This window comes from Theropithecus gelada, chromosome 11 (assembly GCF_003255815.1).
Source record: "Theropithecus gelada isolate Dixy chromosome 11, Tgel_1.0, whole genome shotgun sequence".
Taxonomy (NCBI): Eukaryota; Metazoa; Chordata; class Mammalia; order Primates; family Cercopithecidae; genus Theropithecus; species Theropithecus gelada.
This window is the reverse complement of record NC_037679.1, coordinates 34,465,433-34,489,125: the sequence shown is the minus strand read 5'-3', so window position 1 is coordinate 34,489,125 and position 23,693 is coordinate 34,465,433. Positions and strand designations below refer to the sequence as shown.

The 23,693-nt window shown below is 33.4% G+C and overlaps 2 protein-coding genes across 10 annotated transcripts in view; one reads left to right on the top strand and one right to left on the bottom strand.

The window, feature by feature from the left end:
• Positions 1–6,310, bottom strand: part of GLIPR1L1 (GLIPR1 like 1) — a 38,524-nt gene extending 32,214 nt beyond the window's left edge. For both annotated transcript variants that reach the window (XM_025402077.1, XM_025402078.1), the window contains exon 1: positions 6,067–6,310. In XM_025402077.1, coding sequence (XP_025257862.1) covers positions 6,067–6,234 — 168 coding nt within the window. In that variant the 5' untranslated portion in view covers positions 6,235–6,310. The remainder of the gene's footprint in view (positions 1–6,066) is intronic.
• CAPS2 (calcyphosine 2) overlaps positions 1–23,693 on the top strand; it is a 120,659-nt gene that overhangs the window by 49,028 nt on the left and 47,938 nt on the right. For 2 of the 8 annotated variants that reach the window (XM_025402072.1, XM_025402076.1), the window contains exon 2: positions 18,734–18,910. In XM_025402072.1, the coding sequence (XP_025257857.1) occupies positions 18,734–18,910 (177 nt within the window). Of the gene's footprint in view, positions 1–10,628; positions 10,849–14,071; positions 14,182–15,298; positions 15,349–17,028; positions 17,089–17,177; positions 17,292–18,733; positions 18,911–23,693 lie in introns of those variants that run through there. The other 6 variants (XM_025402069.1, XM_025402074.1, XM_025402073.1 and 3 more) reach the window with 6 other exon arrangements.

Sequence of the window (23,693 nt, the reverse complement as noted above, 5' to 3'; positions counted from 1 at the left end):
TTTTTTTTTTTTTTTTTTTACTGTTGAGTTTTGAGAGTTCTTTCTCTAGACAGGAGTTCTTTCTTAAATATATAGTTTGAATCTTTTCTCCTAGTTTGTAGTTTGTCCTCTCATGTTGCTAACAGGGTACTTTATAAAGTAGAAGTTTTTTACTTTGATGGGGTCAAATTTGTTGACTTTTTAAAAATAGTTTTTGGTTTTGAAAAAAATCAAAATAATTCATTATATTAGGAAGTTTCATCTAGCTCTGTCCTGAGGATTTTCTCCTGGTTTTCTTCTAATAATTTTATGCTTTGCATTTAAATTTATGATTCATTTTGTGATAATTTTTGCTTTTCAGGTCAAAGTTGTTTTTTTTTTTCTTATAGGTATTAAATGGTGTTTCAACACCATTTCTTGAATAGACTGCTCTACTGAACTACTTTTACACCTTTGTCAAAAATCTACGCAGAGGAAAGGAAGTCATTTTATGAAAAAGATACTTGCACATACGTTTATAGCAGTACAAGTTGCAATTCTAAAAATATGGAAACAGTCTAAGTGCCCATCAACCAATAAGTTAATAAAGAAAATATGGTATGTATATATATATATTTATACATATATATACAAAATATGTGTATATAAAATATACACATATTATATATATGTAATGGAATACTACTCAGCCATAAAAAGAAACAAAATAATGGCATTTGCAGCAACCTGGAAGGAGTTGGAGACCGTTATTTGAATTGAAGTAACTCAGGAATGGAGAAAGAAACATTGTATGTTTTCACTTATAAGTGGGAGCTAAGCTATGAGGATCCAAAGGCATAAGAATGATGGACTTTGGGGACTCACTGGGAAGAGTGGGAGTGGGGTAAGGGATAAAAGAATGCACATTGGGTACAGTGTACACTGCTCGGGCGATGGGTGCACCAAAATCTCATAAATCACTAGCAAATAACTTTTCCGCTGGGACAACGGGCTAGCCATATGCAGAAAATTGAAACTGGGCCCCTTCCTTACACCTTATTCAAAAATTAGCTCAAGATGGATGAAAGACTTAAATGTAAAACCCCAAATTATAAAAACCCTAGAAGAAAATCTAGGCAATACCATCCAGGACATAGGCATGGGCAAATATTTCATGATGAAAACATCAAAAGCAATTGCAACAAAAGTAAACATGGACAAATGAGATCTAATTAAACTAAAGAACTTCTTTACGGCAAAAGAAAGTATCATCAGAGTGAACTGACAACCTACAGAATGGTACAAAATTTTAGCAATCTATCCGTCTGACCAAGGTCTAATATCCAGAGTCTATAAGGAGATTAAATAAATTTAAAGAACTAAACAACCCCATTAAAAAGTAGGCAAAGGCCATGAACAGACACTTCTCAAAAGAAGACATACATGTGGCCAAAAAACAAATGAAAAAAAGCTCAACATCACTGATCATTAGAAAAATGCCATCAAAACCACAATTGGATACCATCTTAGGCCAGTCAGAAACGCGATTATTAAAAAGTCCAGAAACAACAGGTGTGGGCAATGTTGCAGGAAAAAAAGGAACATTTTTACATTGTTGGTGGGAGTGTAAATTAGTTTACCCATTGTGGAGGACAGTGTGGCAATTCCTCAAAAATCTAGAGTCAGAAATACCATTTGACCCAGCAATCCCATTACTGGGTATGTACCCAAAGGAATATAGATCATTCTATTATAAACATACATGCACATGTATATTCACTGCACACTATTCACAATAGCAAAGACATGGAATCAACCCAAATGCCCATCAATGATAGAATGGATAAAGAAAATATGTGCTACATATACACCATGGAATACTATGCAGCCATAAAAAGGAATGAGATCAAGTCCTTTGCAGGGACATGGATGGAGCTGGAAGCTATTATCCTCAGCAATCTAATGCAGGAACAGAAAACCAAACACCACATGTTCTCACTTATAAGTCGGAGCTGAACAATGAGCACACATGGACACATGGGGGGAATCAACACACATTGGGGCCTGTAGGCAGATGGGGGTGGGAGGAAAGAGAGCTTCAGGAAGAATAACTAATAGATGTTGGGCTTAATATGTGGGTAACTGGTTGATCTGTGCAGCAAACCACCATGGCATATGTTCACCTGTGTAACCTGCACATCCTGCACATGTACCCTAGAACTTAAAAATTGAAAAAAAAAAAAAAAACTTTTCCATGCAACCAAATAACACCTGTTTCCCAAAACTATTATTAAAAAACCTACAGAATAAAATGGAAAAAAAATGAAATAAAATGATTTGATGTAGCGTTTTGCCAAATGGTTTTCCTGACTCTATTCAGATGATCATATAATTTTTCTCATTTAATCTATTAAGAGTGGCAACTTGTAAATAGCAATTAAATTCCCCCAATCCAAGTTGGATTTCTCACAGTTTTTTCATTTTCTGGGGAGTTTTCTGTTAATGGTATTTCTAGTTTTGATCCTGATTATGTTGATTAATTTTCAAGTCCTAATCCAACTTTTTATTCCTGAGATAAATCCCATGATATAATATTCTTTATATGTGTTGCTGGATTCAATTGATTATAATTTTGTTGAAGATTTTTTGCATCTACATTGAGCTATAATTTTCTAACCTGTAATGTTTTGTCTCATTTGGTGTCAGGGTAAAACTTGGCTCATAAAGTTACAAAAGGTTTTCTCTTTCAGTTTCACAAAAAGATTTGTATAAGTTTGGTGTTGCTTTTTTCTTAGAATTCACGTGCATTTTCTGTTAAGAATATTTTACATTACATAATTAATTTATGTAATGGCGTTAAGACTATTTAGATTGATGAAGATGCAGACGAATGATCTCATTAATAAATTGGTTAAATATCCCTGTTAAAAGATTTATATTGGGTTCAAAATCAGTCTCTAACCCAGGATTCTTTCATTTGTACAAGACAAAGAAAATACAATAGTAAAAAAATAATAATAGAAATCAAAGAAATAAAAATAATGAGCAATACTTTTATTAGGCAAAGTTCAAGGATTTAATGTTACTTTATAAAACACATAGTACAGAATGTAATATTTATGAGACTTTATGGGTTAAATAACATGGCATCCATATACGAAATAAAAATTCTAATCTTGATGTAGGTAGTTTCACTGACATATACATACATAAAAAAATTGTACATTAAAACTAGTGCATTTTATGCATTTATTCACTAGTAATCCTTCAATAAACAACATATCAAAATATTGTGTCAATTTTATAAAATGTTGATTTTCAATACATTTGTCTATTTATTTTCTTTATGTTGTGAAATTCATTATATAAAGTTGTTCAAAATATTCTCTGTCTATCCATTTAATGTTTGGGGCTTTTTAAAAGTGATTTTCCATTCCTAAAATTTATTTTTGAGTTGTGTCTTTCTTCATTAATCTTTTTTTTTGCTACTGGTTTATCAATTTTATTAATATATAGTTTTAAAACCAACTTTTCATATTATTGATTTTTGTCCATCATACTTTTACTTTCAATTTCCTCAAATTATGATTATCTTTAGTTTTTAAAAAAATTTTCTTGTGCTTAATTTACACTTGTTTCCTACCTTCTTGAGTTGAAAGAATAGGTCTTGATTTTTAACTATTCTTCTTTCCTAAAATATTCATTTAAATCTATACATATGCTTCCAAACACTTCTTTTGCTATATCCCACAAGTTTTGATATGTTGTGTTTCCATTAACATTCAAATCTAAATTATAGTAATCTCTATTGTTATTTCTTCTTTAACTTATGGACTATTTAGATATGTTCTGCTTGATTTCACATTTTGGGAGATTTTCCACACTTTATTTCTAGTTTAAGTCTATTTTTTTTTCAGAAAATATAGAACAAAATTTCAAATACTTTTAATTTCTTGAGACTTGTTTTGTGGTTCAGCATATTGTTTATATTGATGAATGTAATGCATACTTGATAAGAATTTGTATTTTGCAGTGTGGTATAAATTGTTTAATGTCAATTAGGTAAAATTGATGTTCAAATCTTTTTTATTTTTACTGATTTTTACCTACTTGTTCTCTTATTCACTAAGATTAAAATCTCTATGACTGTTTTGTCTCTTTCTCCCTTTACTTTTGACAATTTTTGTGTATTCAAATACATTATTACATTTATTTGCATTGAAGATTGCTGTGTCTCATGTTGAATCGGCCCTTTTATTATTCCTTAATGTCCCCTTTTATTTCTGGTAGTTCTCCTTGTCTTAAAATCTACTTTGGTAGCTATAAATATAGCTACTCTATCTTAATTTTAGAGTTTGCATAATGTATTTTTTCCATCTTTTTACTTTAATCTATTCATGATATGTTTCTGTTACAAAAGCATTAATCCAGTCTAATAATCTTTATTTTTAATTAAAGTATGTAGTAGTCATTTGCATTTAATATAATTTTAACATGGTTAAGTTTTAGTCTACCATTTGCTATTTTTAATTGATTCCCTCTTTGTTCTTTTGTTCCTTGTTCCTGTTTTCCAAAAATTAATCAAGGACTTTTAATATTCTATTTACTGGATTTTTAGCTCTACTTCTTTGTATATTTTTAGTGGTTATTCTAGATATAAAAACATGCATTCTTAACTTCTCACAGTCCATCCGGAAATATTTATTGTGATTCTTAACAATATAAGGAAGTTTCAGCAGAATAATTCTATTGACACTTCACTTCATTTTTAAGGCATCGGTTATAATGTGTTTCTTTTCTACATTATTATAAACCCCACAATTCATTGTTATCACATTTTGCTTTAAAGAGTCAATGAGTACAAAAGAAATGTAAAGAACATTTATTATATTTAACCCCACATTTACTCTTTTTTTATCATACAATATACAATAAAACTCTAAAGGTATCACCCATATTACTACTAATATTAGTATTTCTGAATTCAGTTGAAGATTTATTTCTAGTTAATTTATGCCTTGGACAACCCCAAGCTGGTAAACATTGTATGTTAAAATATCTTAACAATTCTGCATTAAAGAGATTAGTTTATTCTTGTTTCATTTCTGATATCTATTTGAATCTTTCTCCTCCTTCAAAATATAATTTTCTTATACAGTAGACTAGTACAGTTTTGAACTTATTTTAATGCCTGAGTTGTGATTTTATCATTACTTTTATTTTGTTTTCCACTGGATAGAAAAGGAGAAAGCTGGAATAGACATGAATTACACTGTATCTATATCTGCATAGTACATAAAATAGACTAATACTATCAACGTTTATGCTCATAATGATGCATTTATAAACAAGAAAGAGTTATAATGCAAGGGAAATTTCCAATCACACAATTCATAGTCAAATATTTAACATTTTGTAAGTTCTATGGATTATTTTAATAATCCAATGCTTTTTATGCTTATTCTTCCATAGAGTACTGTCTTTTGCCTTATTTTCTACATGATGGAGGTCTGAAAGGACACAATTAGTTTAATGTTTTTGGAATTAAATTCATGCATTTATTATTTTTCATGAAAACGACCATCTGATGTAATTCAATTCCTGATTTCAATATTCTCATCCTTGTAATATTTTTTTCAAATAATACTACACATAAAGTTTTGTTTTGATCTTGGATTCATATGATATAAAAATAAGTAAGAAAACAAGAGAATCTCCATTCTTGGGCTATTTCTTTGATATCTTGTATCTTGGTTGTGGGTGATGCAAAGTGCTAGCCAAAAAATGGAGGAAAGGAAACAAAATAATCCTGTGTTAAGTACTTATAAACTTAGTGGTGCAACAAAGCAACTTCCAAACACCGCTCCAGCATCCCCACCTTCGCGGCAAGAGACAAGGAACAGCTTTAAGTTTTCCTTTCTTGTTCACTCCTATGACTGTGGAGGAGACAGCCCAGCCAAGGTGCGATTTTCTTTTTCTTTTTTTCTTTTTCACTGCCTATATATAAAGTCTGCACTGAATTAGTACAAGTTAAGTTTGTGAAATTTACCACCCAGATGCCTTAGGATGAGTCAGGGATTTAAGAGCCCAGCCCTGGTTCTTTCTCACCATGTATTTCATGTTGGCCGCGGGAGGGTTGACTTTGCCACGCCATTCGTTGTGGCCATCGAGGCAGTTGTTTATAAAGTTTGGGTCAGTGATGGATGGGATTTTGGTACTGGCTACCAAATACAGACCCAAGGTCCATAAACAACTGAATTTCTTCTTCAGAGCCATGGAAGGAGGTGGACGATACCCTGACTGCGCGGACCAGTAACGGCTGCGGCAACGATTTCCCCTCCCCGCCCCCCCACCCCGCCCCCCACACCGCACCACGATCTCCCTTGGCTCCATCCTCCCGCACAGGCTCGAGCCTAGCGCGGGGATGCCCAGCAGGCTGGATCTGCTTGTCAGTGTCGCTGTGGGGAGGAACAAGCAGCAGGGTTCGCCTTCCACAAAGCTCTGAGCTACAGAGGAAAGCTGTGAGTCGCCCTCTGGTGGAGGGAGTTTCAACGATCCAAACTGCTTTCTGTGGATCCAATCTGTAATCTGCAGAGCGCGCCTGGATTGTAATGCAGATTGCAATATGCAAGCCACACAAATTCGGTAAAGAACAAGTGCGGGATGCTGACAATGGGCCAGTGGAGTGCAAAGTACTATATATTAGTTTTTTAGACGCAGCTTCCTTGTATAGATTTTTATTGTTCTAAATAATCTAGAATCATATTGCCACTTCCCTCAGAGATTGGGAATATAGTAAGAATAGGCAATTCTTATATAGTGACAATACCGTGATCTTAAATTATCAACTTGTCAAACAATTGATAATTTCCTTCTTTTTTCCGTCTGAAGAGACCGATTGCTTAGATAGATAAAAATAGATGCCTGGAAAACGTAGCCAAGTAATTTCTCTTGACAAATCTTCCGTTTTTGATAGTTTGGAACAGAGCCACTGTTTGGTGACTGGTAGACTCCAAGAGTTGCTTTAATTGATATGCTGAGACTGGGATGGACAGAGTACATTTGATTGTCTATTTTACCTGCAATGCAATATAAATCAACTTCATTTGGCTTAATGTTTTAAATTCATTACGTCACTTATATTGATATTCAGTAATAAACCAGCATTTTTCCCCATGACATTAATTTTTTTAGTATTTCTGTTTCAAATAAATATCTTTACTTAGTGATTCGAAGTTGTTTACAATGTCATTTAATTCAGGTGAACACATATTTACATCTGCTGAATGTTCTGCCATAGTCAACCTTGACACAAAAAACAAACTACTTTGATGCGGCTGTTATCTTTTTAAAAATAAAAAGAAAATTAGAATATAAAAAAAGAAAATTGCAAGGATCCTAATGGAAATTCTACTGGGCAATAGATAATATATTTCTAGTCTACTACCAGCTAATGGAGAATTGCTGTATATACTACTTTCTTATCACATACATAGTTCAAACTGAGCTTCTGATATCCCACACCCAAAGACATGAACATATGCACGTGTATGTGTATATGTTTGCGTGTAGGTATACAGATAGATAAATCGATACAGATATGTACACCTGCATGTGTCTATACATATAGGTCTCTTCCTGGATATACAGATGTCTATAGGCATATACTCATATACATATACACATATGTGTGTGTATATACACACATACATTTATATATGTAAAGTTCTCTATATAAATTGTGTGTACACATATGTGTATATGTATGTATGCCTATGGACATATATACCTCTACACACAGAGAGAGATACAGATGTCTATAGGCACATGTACATATACATATGTGTATATACAGAGAGAGAGAGAGAGAACATTTAAAGACTTGGCTTCCGTTACTATGGGGGGCCACAATAAAAAATCTGAAGTCCTAGGTATGGCCCAAAAGACACTACATAATCTGACCATGGCTAGTTCTCTGGCCTCTTTCCTGCATTCTCTCCTGGCTTATTCTGCATGGGCCACGTCCATCAGCTTGATAAGGATGCCCTCACCTCAGCTCCTTTGCACTTGCTGTTACTTTTGCCTGCAATGCTCTTTATAGAGTTCCCTTCAAGTGAAGTCTTCCCTGATCATTCTACATCTCCTATCTGTCACTGTCTATCCACTTAACCTGTTTTAGTCTTCTTCATTGCATTAATTACCTCCTGAATTTATGTTATTTATTTTTTTAACATCTGCCTTCTCTATCAGGTTGTAACCTTCACCACAACAGTGGCTTTGTTTTCTTCATTGCTATATCTCTAGCACCTTGAACAGGAACTGAACCTTTAGACCCTCAATAAAAATTGGTTGAATAAACAAATGAGTTCTCTTTAACTTTCTAATAATGTGGTATACAACTGTAAGCTTCTTGAGAACAGAAACTATATTTTAATTGTTATATATATGTATATATACATATGAGGGGCTCAATAAATATTTTTGACTTAATCGTATAAAAGGAAATACTGGGTAGGCTTATATATTTCACTTTTTCTAACATTGGGTTTATGTGAAGATAGAAGGTGTTCAGTGGATGTTTGTCAAATACATAAGTGGCAGAATGAACAAATAAATGCAAATATAAAGTAAAATATTTTCAAGTAGCACGTACTCAGTGAATGTTGAATGCATTAATGAATGATCAAGTAAATGAAAATTTAAAGTTGAGCTTCAAATGCAAACTATTTTGGAACTGCAAAACAGGAAAGGTTGATAGGGATAAGTTTAATAAGGATAAAGGTTAACAGCTAGTTTAGTTTCATTTAGTGTATAGAGAAATTAACTGCCTATAACAACAACAGGAATTTCATAAAGCAATGGATTTAAAGATTGGCAAAAGTAGAGTATATATAGTCAAAACATAATCCAAGATTATTGCTCTTCTAATAGACGTTTATAACAAAATGTCTGAATTGTATACATTATGTTTTTTAGACCATGTTCCCAATGGCGTAGACAGCTATATTCAGAAATACTAAAACAATTTAGGTGTAAAAAGTCTAATTGCCAGGATTAGACTTTGTGCACGTCCTAATGTTATTTTCTTGAACATCTATTTGTGGAATGGACAAGTTTAGCTGGGGCACCAGAATTTTTAAGGTCTTTTATAACTTTTTAAAAGTTAAATTTAGTTTTCTGTTTTATTTTTATGTGTGTTTTCTGCTATTTATTTTTGCTTTTCTTTCTATGTGGGGGTAATTGGTGGATTAATTTTATGGAGTACAGCAGAAAAATACAGAGTGATTACATTATACCTCATTTACTTCACTACTTTTATACTTTAAAAATTTATTTGTATTTTTATTCCCAAACTGGCTCCAGGAAATACTGGAAATATTCATGTTTTGATACATACATTTTGAGGGGAGATAATTTTGAAAAGTTACTGCAGATTAGAAAAACAGGATTATGAAAGAACTGGATTAACCTTCATAAACTCTTACTTCTAATTTGAATATCTGACTCTTGGCTCTGTAATTTAGGAAAGTTAGTGCATGTTAGAGTGGAGTAGAACCTTGGAATTATCTCAAACCAGCTTTTTCCCTTTATAGATGAGGAGTAGATGCCAAGACACTGTGTACAGAGCATACATACAAATATTTGGGCCGGGCGTGGTGGCTCATCCCTGTAATCACAGCACTTTGGTAGGCTGAGGTCAGGAGTTCGAGACCAGCCTGGCCAACATGGTGAAACCCTGTCTATACTAAAAATACAAAAAATTAACCGGGTGTGGTGGCGGGCGCATGTAATCCCAACTACTTGGGAGGCTGAGGCCGGATAATCGCTTAAAGCTGGGAGGTGGAGGTTGCAGTGAGCCGAGATCGCGCCACCGTGCTCCAGCGTGGGCGACAGGGCCAGACTCCGCCTCAAAAAAAAAAAAAAAAAAAAAAAAAAAAAAATTGGCAAAGAATAAAATGTAGGTTTCTTGATATCTAGGCCTTTGCCCTTTCCATACATCATTTTAATTTTTAATTATATATACACACAAATACACATACATGTATATGCAATTATTCATGTAATCATCTATATGTACATGGTCACACAAATTTAAAGTAATATCCAGTCTAATATCTATAATCTCTGTATAATATATTGCAGTCTTTTTTAAAAACATAGTGCAAGCTCCTTGAGACAGATATTGCAGCATATGCTTAAATTTCTTCCCCTCAAAACATCATTCTGGGCCCTGCGCACAGACAGGTGCATTATGAAATATGCTAAATAAAATTCAATTAGACAAAGAATTACACAACAATCGCCGTGGATCCGGGCCGGGCTTTGGTCCTTTCCCTGCTCAGGAGAAGCGCAGGTGAGCGAGTCCGCTCCGGCTCCTCGCCGGGGTTTAGGGGCGCCGCGGAGCCAGTTCCCTGGGAAGCTCTGGCGGCTGCAGCAGAGATTTCACCCTTTTGGGTTTTCCAGCCAGCAAGTACTTCTCAGAGCGTGGCGGGGTCTTACGCCACACGCTCAGTTCCGGTCAGCCAGACGCGGAACTGAGGAGGCAGATTGGCGGGGGCAGGAAGTGCCGTAGAACGTACAAGGGACTTGGGCCGACCACCTTTTCGTCCCTGGAGGTGAGAGTGTAATCAGAGGCCCTGCGCTGCGGCGCCAGTTGCCGGGCAACCTGCAGACTCAGGCCTGGACTGACCAGACTCTCCTGTCTGAAGCTTTCTGAAGGCGGTTTTTGGAGGAATCGCGCTAGTTATTTTTCCAGCCCTTCTAACTCTGAACCTCTTCTTACTGAGCTGTTAGGTGAAATCAGGCTAGCTGTCTCTTGTGCCCCTCGCTTGTCCTGTGCAGGAATCCCAGATAGGTAGGGGATGGGGAATTCCTTCTGCTACACTGCAGGTGCTCTGAAGTATAATATAATTTGGGAGCCAGGGGAGTGATGTGGGTGAAAAAGGTGTTACTCTGTTTTGTTTGAAATTAGGAATGACCTAAGTTTGAATTCAGATATCTGGGTCTGTAGTCGTGTGGGATCCAACATAGACTTGGTCCCTACCTTCATGTAGCTTAAATACTAATTGTATTTACAGCTCTTTCTTTTTTCCTTATTTATGAGCTGAATTAAATCAGTTTTTTTTTTTTCATTTTTTTTCTGATTTGGTATAAGTAACATGATAGCCAGTAATACTACCAAGAGAGAAGGGATAATAATTGGAAGTGGAAATAGTCATCCTTAAAAAAAAAAATGAGGGAAATGGGAAGTGTGTTCAGTTATTTTTGGTAGCGCTAAAGACATTAGCCAACAGTATTTATTATATGCTAGCAATATCACCCCATGACATGCAGCTATTTGGGGAAAGAAGCCATTTAGAAGTGCTATCCCTTCCTTTCTTTTGCTACTCCCTAGCTCCAATATAGCCCAGCTGGATATTCAGTGCTTAACGACAAAGACAACCCTTGGCATAGGTTTCAAAGATTTGCTCACAGCCAGTTGTTTGCTGATTCCTGTGCCACCAAGTTTAGATTTCTAATTCTTTAGTCCATACAGCTAATTCCCCTCGAATTCTTCTGCTACCTGTACCAGTGAGGATGTAGTACTGAAAAGAGATCTGAAACCCAAGTAGTGAATTCGGGTCTGCAATAACTGGCAAACCATTTAGCAAAGTACAGTTCACTTTTCTGGGTCTCAGCTGGCTCGGTTTGAAAATCAGAAGGTTGAGCTGTTTTTGTCTTTGAAGCCCTGTCAAAATCTTAAAATCATCTACATAGGGTGTCAGTTGCCTGACTGCTCTAATTCTACAGATCCGGAAGTGTTCCATATATGACGGCATTGCCCTTTGAATACTCTTACTATATCTAAGTTAACCACTTTTGTGTTATGGCATTCTGAATTAACTGACTTTACTTATTTAAAAAACATTTGTTAAGTTCCTACTACATTGTGGGCTTTCTAAATCCTGAGACATAGGGTGAGCAAATATGAGGCTTACAGTCTAGCATTAAGGACTAATAGATACAATGCAATGCTTTAAACATCTTATCTAATTGAAGATAGAATTTATATGTTGGCCTTGTGATTATGTTACAGTTAGATGCAGAGAAATGAAAGGAATCTAAGAATATGTGTAAAATGTATACATGTATTTTGCTATGCATTAATTTACTATTGATTAAATATTTACTACCTATGCTTTATTAAGGGCAGGAGACACGAATTTTCATGGTCTTGACAGTTTATTAGGGAAATGAAAATCTAATGACAGTGAAGACTGAAGACTGTCCTGATTGGGGAAGTAGAGGAACTAGGGGTCCTGGACATTTGAGGATTTAAATGTTGCTGCTTTTTAAATTTGCAAATAAATTATACTGATTTGAAATGACCTATAGTGATTTGAAATAGCTATAACTGTTACTAGGATATAAACAATTGAGAGACTAATGTGTGGAGAAAATCACTTTGCTGATTGTTCAGCATCCTTATCTCAACTTGGGTTGGTTAGCGAGTAATCATCATTGCAAATACAATAATTTGTGTGATTAAACAACCAACCTAACCCTGGCCTCCAAAACAAAACAATAGCAACTTTTAAAAGTTGCTTCTTTGTGAAAAATAGCTCTGGAAAGAAAGCCATCTGTAGTGCTATAGGAGAATTTTTGAGTCTAATGATTTGTATTTTTTTTCCAGAATATGTTTACTATTGGTTGATAAGTCTCCTGACTTGACTTAGAGTGGAATTCTAGGCTTATGGCAAGGAATTTTTAGAGGAAGAGGCTCTAGGGATGGGGTGAAGAGAACCGTATAGATAAGTTAGTAAGGAATTGGGATATCTTTCAGGTAAGATTTCATTGGCCATGAAATAAAAATATATTTTAATAATAATGATGGCTACCATTTATTGAATGTTACATTATTCTAACAGGAAAAGTACTAACATTAAATTCGTTTTACCTATTATGTAGAAACATTGGTTCATAAAGATTTTTTACTCAAACTTAAATTATGTGAAAGTGGCAAAAATCAGGATTACAATGTATGTCTAATTCTAAGCTGGCAGGATGCCATGCTCTCTTTCCTTTAAAAAACAAAACAGAAATAATTTATTGTTAAAATAAATCCAAGACTATAGAAAAGAAAGTATGAATAAATATCTAAATGTGAAATTATCCTTAGTAATATAAAGGTGAAGTATAAAATATACAAAATTTCAATGAAATGTATTCATTTGATTTTTATTTTGTACATATTTGCAAATTGATTACTTTCAACATCCTTTTGTAAGCATTTTTACCAATCACCACATTATTACTAATTGGACCATTTACTGCATTTTATTCTTTGTTCTAGATGAAGAATACTGCTTGTTAAAAGTATTTTCATCAGGCTACTCTGGCAAAACCGAAACTCATAAAGGTTTGGGAAATGAGTAAAGGAAATAAAGGTATATCTCATGGTGGTAGTACAGAAGAGGGAGATGCATTGGTTTTCTATTTTTGCTGTAAAAAAAATTTAAATTTAGTGGTTTAAAACAACATAAATTTATTTTATAGTTGGAGGTCAGAAGTACAACATTCGTCTTAAGGGGCTAAAATCAGGCTGTCAACAGGGCAGGTTCTTTCTGGAAGCACCAGAGGAAAATCCATTCCTTGCCTCTTCTGCCTTCTGGAGGCTGCTCATGACCTCTTCCTCCATCTTCAGAACCAGAATGCTTGACATCTTCACCCCTCTCTGTCGTATGCTTCCATCCTTACATCTTCTCCGTTTCACTCTGTTCTTTCTGCTTCCCTCTTATAAGGATTCTGGTTGTTACACTGAGCCCACCAGAGAATCCAGGATAATCGCCCCATCTTAAAATTCTTAATTCAAACACATCTGAAGTCCTTTTTGTCATGTAAGGTGGTATATTTACAGGGTCTGAGCATTAAGACATGGCCTCTTTGGGGGCCCATTATTCATGCTAACACAGGGCATAATGTGATTGCCCTACAAAAAGTTGATATTGGTAAAAGCACCAAAAGTGATTAACCATATGATTTTTTTCCAGGTAAACTTGTTGGGTAATTTGTATGACTTATTTAAAATTAGAGTAGGAATTATCATTTAACATTTACTCTACCTTTTTCAAAGTATACTGCATGATAAATACAGGAACTTGAATGGATTTAGAGGTTAAAGGAGTTGCTGCCACTTCTAGGAGCCAAATTCAGCCATTCTTTGGAAGAAAGAAGCCACTACAAGTATGTGAACTATATAATTTTCTTCTTTCAGGATGACTTATTAAATAATTTTTTGATCTTTTCTTTGTGTTTTGTGATTACTTATATTTACAGATATTTAGGATCAGCATTTTCTAGATTTGAAGAATGGAACCACCAAAATTGAAGATAATAATTACTTGAAAATTTGCCACTGCTTGAATTAGTTTTATTTTTTAAAATTAAACTTATTGTATAATTATTGTTATTTAAGAGTATCTGTTTAAGGAAAATATAAAAAAAGACAAAAAGTAGAATGTAATTTTTACAGTTGCTACCAATATCACAAAAAAAGCACAAGTCAGGTAACATTTCAGAAATAGGGTGTAAGTGCTGATGGGTGAATTATTTTCTATTTTTTTTTAACTTGAAGTTCTCCTAAGACTCATATATATCTTCTATTTCATGGTGGCTAAGCTTGTTGTAATTTTCATGCCTTGCACAATGTTTTTGGCAACAAGATGGAATGTTGACAAACACATGCATGTGTTTGTTACTTTCTTTCTCAAACCCTTCACTGTCTTCCCATTACCTTAAAAACAAGGTCCAAGTTCCCTAACTTGTACTATAAGGTAACAACTTGGCCCTACCCCCCTCACACTCTGGATTTTACCCCTTTCCAAATGCTGACTCTTATCTGGAGGCCTGTGCAGCACAAGTTGTTTCCTAGCTGAATCAATTTTCTTTCTTCTCTTTTCATCTGGCTAACTCCTCCTTATCTTTCAGAACTCCTGTTAAAGGTTGCCTTAAGAAAAAAACAAAACAAAACAAACAAACAAAAGTAAGCTTCCCAAATTCCCTAGAGTAGGTTGGGTATACTGCTATGTAGTTACTCTGTTACAGTCTGATTTTTCCCATTACTGTTTATTTGAGAGAAGGTCTCCAGCAGAGTGCTATGTGGGTGGGGATTATCTGTCTTGCTTGCCGTTTTATCTGTGTCTCAAGCACAGTAGGAAGGGGCTTAATACGCATTTATTATATGGCGTTTACTGAGAAAAAATATAATTAGCCTTATTGCATTGACTCATTGTATATCTCTTAAAGTATAAAGGGTATATTCATGTTCATACCGATTCAAAATTTTTTTTTTTAATTAAAGCAAAGGTGGACTTCTGAATCATGGACAAACCGGCATTCTTGCCCACCAGTGTAAGTTATGTTTCTTCACATTTGGACTGTTTAATGGGCACATATTTATCATACATTGACTAATTAAAAAAGAAAGCAAAATTGTATATGTAGCTATGATTGTGAACCACAGAAAAATCTATACACATATGGATAGCCTGAAAATTACTATACCAAAATTAAAATAGCTTTTGTGATAAGATGGTAGAATTATAGGTAATGCTTCTTTGGTTTTTTTATTTTCCTTAATATGTTTTACATTTTCCTGAAAAAGTGAAAATATTATTTCATTTGGAAAATTCAACTATATGCATTTATTAAAGAGATATGTAAATGTTTATCCTTGTATAATTCATATAGTTGACATGAACTTAAGGATAATTATGTCTGTTTTAATTTTGAGGAATATGACAATTTTATCAATCTTAAAATTATTTTATTTTTGGTTTAGAATATATTAATTTGTGTTTTATGTTGTATGTTATTTTGACTTTTAAAATTTGAAATAATACGATTTTTCTATTCTTTCAAGTATTTTAGATTATAGAGGCTCTTTAAAAATACAAATTTAAAAACTTAGTAATTTACTAGGCTAAACCAGAGAGTATTGACATTTCTGAAGATCAAAATGAATAAACATCAACATTTATGTGGTTCTGTGTGACAGATTACCTGTGTGCTCATCTTGACATAAAGAATAGAGTTAGGGGCAAGCACTAGATCCAAGATATTGAGTATGTAACAATAGCTGTGTTGTTTGTGTACAGAGAAAAGTTTAAGGACTGGTTTTCTGAAAGTGTATTATGTTTATTGTAAATTTTACTTGTTTATTATAAAGAAATTTAAGCATATATTAAGTTGATTGTAGCTTTTACTGATATAAAGGACATGTAGCAATCAATTTACAAATATTAATCAAATATATAGTCTCTCTTGTAGATTCCATATAGCCAGTAGATTTTCACATAATTGTCTCTCTGTTTTTTTGCTGAACTCTGTATCCCTAGCTAACCTATGGTTGCAGTTGATGAACCTGTGTAGTTCCAGCATGAATATTGGTTAATATTTTTATTTACTTTAAAAAGTGACATGAGTGATTTCTTTGCTGAGTCAAATAATAGTTTTGAATATAAAACCACATTTCTTCAGTGTGTTTTGAGGCTATTCACTGTGTGACAGGTATAGACATGATATAATTTTAGGTTGAATCTGCATTGTTAACATTTTTCTCCAACACTTGTTACAGTTTCAGAAATCAACCAAATATTAAACCAAGTCCTATTCATAGCATTTGCCAATTGCAGTGTAAATAATCCCACCAAGGCTGATTTCAGCGTACCTATATGACATCACTGAGCACAGAATTGGAAAGAGGTGCACACTATTAAACTACCATAGAGATAGGATAGACATAGATAATCTCTAGAGCACAGATAATAGCAAAGTACAGTGAAATCATCGGGAAGTGATGAATTTTGAGTATTTATTTTTAATATAACTTAATTGTAAATTTATATATATTTTTAATGATGGATGGGTTTAACAACCAGCTTGAAAAATTACTGAGCATTTAACAAAAGCCTATCACAAGCCAGTAGAAGCCACGGCACCATTGGTTTCAGTGTACCTGTTTATAAAAGATGTAACACATAAGATTTGCAGTTGTTAAAATTTCATGTTAAAAAGTTACGAGATACATAGATTATTTCTTTCAGGGTCCCACGACTTGATTTGGGAAGCCTTGTTGACTCTGATGATGAGGTAATTTTTATTTAGTATTTAATATAATAAACATTAAAACATAATATTACACATAGAATATAAGAAGTATCATTAATTTTATTTTTTAGGACAATTTTTCATATATTCCACTTAGTACAGCAAACCCGCCAAATTCATCTTCTACTCTTGGTTGGGTCACACCATGTCAAACTCCATATACTCAGCATCATCTAAATAAATTGGCTAGTATTTATTTGCTTATCAATTTTCAGAATTATAGTATGCATTATTAGCACTGGATTTAATCTCAATAAAATTAAAAAATTTTGTTATGTTCAATCGATGTTTTGCCAAGTTTAAATATTTTATGTGTTAGAATACCAAACCATAATGTTAGTGAAATGATTTTTACTTGTTTTACATCTTGTCACACATTGAAATTGGTATTTTAAAATTTTTACATGAAATCAGTAAAGTACAGGTATATCCTAATATGGAATTGAGGAATTTTTTAAAATATGGCAAACTCTTAGATCAGATATTGCTAGTTTAGCAATGTAAGACTGGTTTCCTGGAAACTGATTCATACTTTAGGCTACTGGGATACTATGGAGTAAGTAGCTATGCTCATTCCAAGTTGTCTCCTTGGGACATGTTTATGCTTCAAACATATCTAGTGTTTTGTTCACAATGTGAATATAAATCCTGACTAGTATAGGAGTAGGGCTTTTCTGTTTTTGTTAGTCTTTTCATATAACTGACTCTATTCATGTTCTTAGTTTCATTTTGGAAAACTGCATGAATAATATCCTGAAGCTTTGCTTCATCCTTCTCTGGGTTAGACGTGGATATCCTCAACACTTTTCAAGGATTGGACTGGCTGTATAAAAAAGCTCCTTTTGGAGTGTCTGTCCCTCCCTGGGTCAATACAGTATGCCCTTGTATTTGTATAGCACTTCTTTTAGATTTCTCTTATCCACTGACTCCATTATCTCTCACTCCCATGGAAATATGGTAGGGAACCAAATAATATTTAGGTCACTGTTTTCTATTGGGAAAATAGAATGAAGTTTTCTGTAAGCACATGCTTTACTGAGTGGCAGCAAAGTGGTTCAAAGTATTTTTTAAGTAAAACTTTTATTTCCTTGAATGCAAATTCAAATGAGGACATTTGTTTACTTTTGGTTTAAGAGAAAAACAGATTTTATTTGCAAATGTTTCCATGTTTGCAAATAGATAGAATATCTTGATATTCTAGAAATGACAACCAATGCTCAGTATTAGTGATCTTCAATTGCTATGTCTATTATGAAAAGAAAGATTAACAGTGGAGTTCTTCTGAGGCAGAAGAAAAGCTTATCTAAAAATCCTAAGAAGAAAGATAAATCAATTTTTCTCCTCTTAAATGCTATTGGAACCAGAATGGATCTTCAGCTAGGAAACAAGGTACAAGCTTACTAGTATTTAAGGTAAGTGCCCATTCTTAGCAGTTCTGTCTGCTCTGATTGGTCAGTGATGCTGTCTATACCAGTTGAATGTCTTAAATACTATCTCTGCTTAGAACATTGACTATAATGGTCATTTTTAAGGAGTAAATGCTAAGATAAATGATAAACCTGTTAATTCCAATAAGGAAAATTAGTAATTTTTTTCTGACAGCATTCTTTTTTCTTTTTACCTATAGGATCAGAACATGATACCTGAAAATTTGCCAGCACCAACAGACAAATATAAACTAAAATATCAGCAATATAAAACGGAAATGAAAGAGGGCTATAAGCAGTATAGTCAGATAGATGCAGAGAATACAAACTCAAATGTTACACATCAACAGTCTCCAAGAAACAAGATAGATGAAAAGGTAATGTATGAGGCTTTAAAAAATTCTAATTAAATTTAAAGAAAACTGCATGTATTATAGAAATCTCTTTTTGGGTGACATGTCTTGCTATTAGTCATAATAAGTATAATAGCTAACATTTATTTCTGTTTATCAAGGACTGTTGTAAATATTTTAGTTATATTAGCTAGTTTGTTCTTCACAACAAATTTAACGGGTTATTGTAATCATTTTCTGACAAAAAAGTTATAGCCATATAGTTTAGTCACTTTTTCTCTGATAGAAGTTTTTCACGTACCTTGGGATTAGAAATAAGACAGTATTACGTATTTTGTTGATGTAGCTGTCTTGAACTCAGTTGGTCTGAGAGTCTATATTTTAAAATTGATAAGTAGTTTGAGACTTTATAGTCTGTTTTGTGCAAAAACTACTATCACTTCATTACTGTCTTTTGTCACATTATGGGAAATGGTTTTTTAACATCATGAATTGCTGAAATTGTTATGTTTTTGTGTAATATTAATTGGGTATAAATTCATTATTAATGAATATAATAATAAACATAATAATTGTAATGGCTTTCATAATCATACATAAAAAGTCAGTCTTGATTTTTGGAAGGAATAATTTGAAAAATAGGATACTACTGGCCATAAAGAAGAGAATATATAGATAGAATTTTTAATTCAGTTAACTTTTTGTAAGAATAATGTGTTTTCAGGATGGTTTTAATGTTGTATTTGCTTAGCATTTTTCTGTAGCTAAAAAATAATAAATTTATAAGTAGGTGTGACATGTCAACTATTTTTTAACCCGGTAGAAACTATCTAGAATTAAATAAATTACATAGTGTTTAGCTGAAAGAGTAACAAAATTAATGGGATTATTTAGTCTTTTTTATTTTAAAAACATTTTTGTAGACCCAAATATAAACACAGAAATATGATAATCTGGTGTCTATAATACTAGGCAAGATAATTTCATAACCTTTTAGCATCTCACCATGTATTGTTTGCAAGGTATACAAAGTGATATTTAGATCACTGTATAGATATTGGGAAAACAGAATGAAGGTTTCTGTAAGCACATGCTTTACTGAATGGCAGGAAAATGGTTCAAAATATTTTTTAAGTAAAACTTTTATTTCCTTGAGTGCAAATTCAAATGAGGACTTCTTTTATTTTTGGTTTAAGAGAAAAACAAATTTTATTTGCAGATTTTCCATAAAATTGGTAAGTATTTATATAGGAAGAATAAAGAGTTTTATAGAAGCCAATATGCACCTAAATTCTTCTGGAAAATATGCTGTTTTGCTGCTTTGATTTTTAGAATCTATATTAAAGGTGTGAAATTATTAAGTTTAATATGTTTTTAGTGGTTCCTTTAGAAGAACTTCTAGTTAAAAAGCATTTCTGTAGATTCTGTATAATAATTTTGTGCTTAAGGGGTTTGAGGAACTTATTTGATGTCTTTTTAAATTATACCATTATGAGAATCAAAACTGCTATATAAGTGGCCTATTAGTAAATTCTATTACAATTATATGAATTAACACTAGTAATCTCTGGAAATAGAAGACATCCCTGATATCAGAAATATAAGCCCCTCTTTAAAGCAGGGATCAACATGTAAATTGATTCTCTTTACTGGTAAAGCAAAGCTAAGATTAGAAATATTTAGGATCCAAGGCAATCACTAAAGGCTATAGTTGCTAACTAATCAGTCTGATACATGAGTCAACTGATAATCAGTTGAACTGTAAAATAGAAGTTTGACTTTGCTTGATTCTTGTCTTAGTTCATTTTGTGTTGCTGTAAAGAAATACCTGAGGCTGGGTAATTTATGAAGAAAGAAGGGTTTATTTGGCTTCATGAGTCTGTTGGCTAGAAAGCTGAAGATTGGGGACCTGTTAAGAGCTTCAGGTTGCTTCTACTCATGGCGGAAGGTGAAGGGAAGCCAGCATGTGCAGAGATCACTTAGCAAGATAGGAGACAAGAGAGCACGTGGAGGTGCCAGGCTCTTTTGAACAACCAGCACTCTTGGGAAATAATAAAATGAAAACTCACTCACCTCCAAGGGACAACACTGATCACGAGAGATCAACCTCCATGACCCAAACACCATTCCGACATTGGGGATGAAATTTCAACATGAGGTTTAGAGGGGACAAACATCCAAACCATGGCAATTCTAATGGTAAATTTCCTTTGTTGAGTTTTCCTTCCACTTACTATAAAAGCTGATGAATCTCTTGTTATCAGATTGTTTTGTTACCTAAAATGCAAATTTATGTGTACATGTCTATTTTTAAAATAATGAAACATCTTGAAATTAAACATGAAAATCATTAAACTTCAATTTTGTTGAAAATAATCTTAATTTCCTAATTGTACTTATTATTCATTTCAAATATCTCTTTCTTCACTCTAAAGAAACCTTTTTAATTGTATAAATGATCAATATAATTTATTCATTTATTATTTATTCTTTCAACAAATAGTTGCTGAGTGCTTAACTTTACGCAATACCCCTGTCCAGGCACTGGGGGTAAGTCAGTGAATAAAACAGACAAAAATTTCTGCCTCTAAAGAGCTTATATCCTAATGGAAGGAAATGGCAAGGAGAAAAAAACATCAATCAATGGAATGATTAATCGGTCAACCCAGCTAGTATGACACACGTGAAAAGTATGGTGTATAGAAGGGATCTAGGAAAGTCAGGGCTTTGGGTATGGGATAGCAATTTGTATAGGATCACAGGGGAGACCTTTAGATAAGATAGCATTTTAGCACACACCTGCGGAGCAAGCTAGTCAGGAGAAACTCTGTGTCATGAGTAGGGGAGTTTAAGAAATATTGAGGAGGACAGTGTGGTCAGAAGAGGGAGAACAAGGGAGAGATGGAAGGAGGTTGGTCAGAGAGTTAAAGGGAGTTTGGGAGGCAGCTCAGGGAGGTCACACAAGCCATGTAAGGACTTTGTCTTTTTCTGTGAGGCAGAAAGCTACTTTGTTCTTTTGAGGATGGTCTTTATTGAGAATAGGACAAAGATGAAAGCAGGAAGACCTTTGAGGTGGCTGTCACAATAATCGAGGCAAAATTTGATGATGATGGCTTGGACCTAGGTGATGGTAGCTTCAGACTTGGAACCTTTTAGTGTCTCACAAAGTCATGTTGTTGATAGATTCTGAAGGTAGGGCTAAGAAGATTTTTGAATGGATTAATTGTAAACTTGAGAGAAAGGGAAGACCAAGAATGACTTTACGAGGATTAATTTCAGGACATTAAACCAGGCACAGAAAGACAAATACTCTATGTTTTCACTTATATGTGGACTCTAAAAAAGTTGAACCCACAGAAGCAGAGAGTAGAATATTGGTTGCCAGGGACTCGGGGGGAGGGGTTGGGAAAATGGGGACTTGGTCAACGGATATGAACTTTCAGTTATACGATAAATAAGTTCTGAGGAACTACTGTATTTGTGGTGATTACAGTTAATCATACTATATTTTTTCCTAGAAATTTGATAAGAAAGCGGATTTTAAGTGTCTTAACAACACACACACACACATACGCAGACAAATACAAATGGTAACTATGTGTGGTGATGGATGTATTAATTAATTTGATTGTGATAATCATTACATTATCTATCTGTATATCAAATCATCATATTGTACACACTGCATATTTACAATTTTTATTGTCAATTAAATATTTTAAAATAAAAAAAGAATGGATCTAAGGCTTTTGGCCTAAGAGGGTTACCATTAACTGGAGGTAGGGGAAGACTGTAAAGAAGTCTGCTTTTGGGAGGTTAAATTTGAAATATTAAGTGGAAATGTCAGTTTTCCTTTTGTAAAAGGTTGAAAACAAGCTGACACAAAATAAAATTATTTCGAAAGTGTTTTCAACCTGAACAAAATACAGTGCTTTGCTTATATTTGAATATATGTATTAAATTAATCTGCTTAATTTACCTATATAATGCTAAGCATTTTTTGGTGCCTGTGTAAATAAATCACTATTTAGAAAGAAGTATATTAGTGGGTAAACAAATAAAATGATAAAGTATCCTCATAAATTGAGTTTTAAATAGTAAATACCTAAGCTAGGTATTTATTCGTTTATTGAATAAATATTTATCGAGTGCTCACATTGTATTATCCTGTTCTGCAACCAGGGATATGGCAATAAAAATGACAGACAAGGTTCCTGCTTTCATGGAACTTACATTAGGAGAGGCAAGCAATAAAGCCTAAACAAATATATAACAAAATTTTATACAGCAATCAAAGGTCATAAAGACAGAGAGGAGTATTAAGGTAGAGTATGACCTTTCAAGGAAGATCTAAAGTAAGAATAAGCCCTGGGAGGAAGAAATCTTGAAATCTGTAAAGGTTTTGACAAGTTGCTATCTTATTGGAACCTTTTTTTTTTTGTTTTGCTGAGGTAGCATAAACACATCTCATAGTCAAAGAACAATTTGATGTTTATCTCTTTAGCATCCCAAATAATCTTTTACCTCGAAGGTTACACTCATCTTTTAGTATTTTATTTCTGAATTAAGTTTTATAATGGAGTAGACATGCCCACATTTATTAATTTTTCAAAGATTCAAATTGGGCAATAATAATTATAATAGTTGCTAACTTTTATGTAATGCCTACTGTGTCAAGTAGTTTTTATAAAGTGTTGGGCATGTATTATCTCTTAATCCTTTTTGTTTCTGGTGAAGTAGTTTCTATTATTAATTCACATTTTATCTATGAGTAAACTGAGACACAGAGAACAGAGAGGTCATCTAG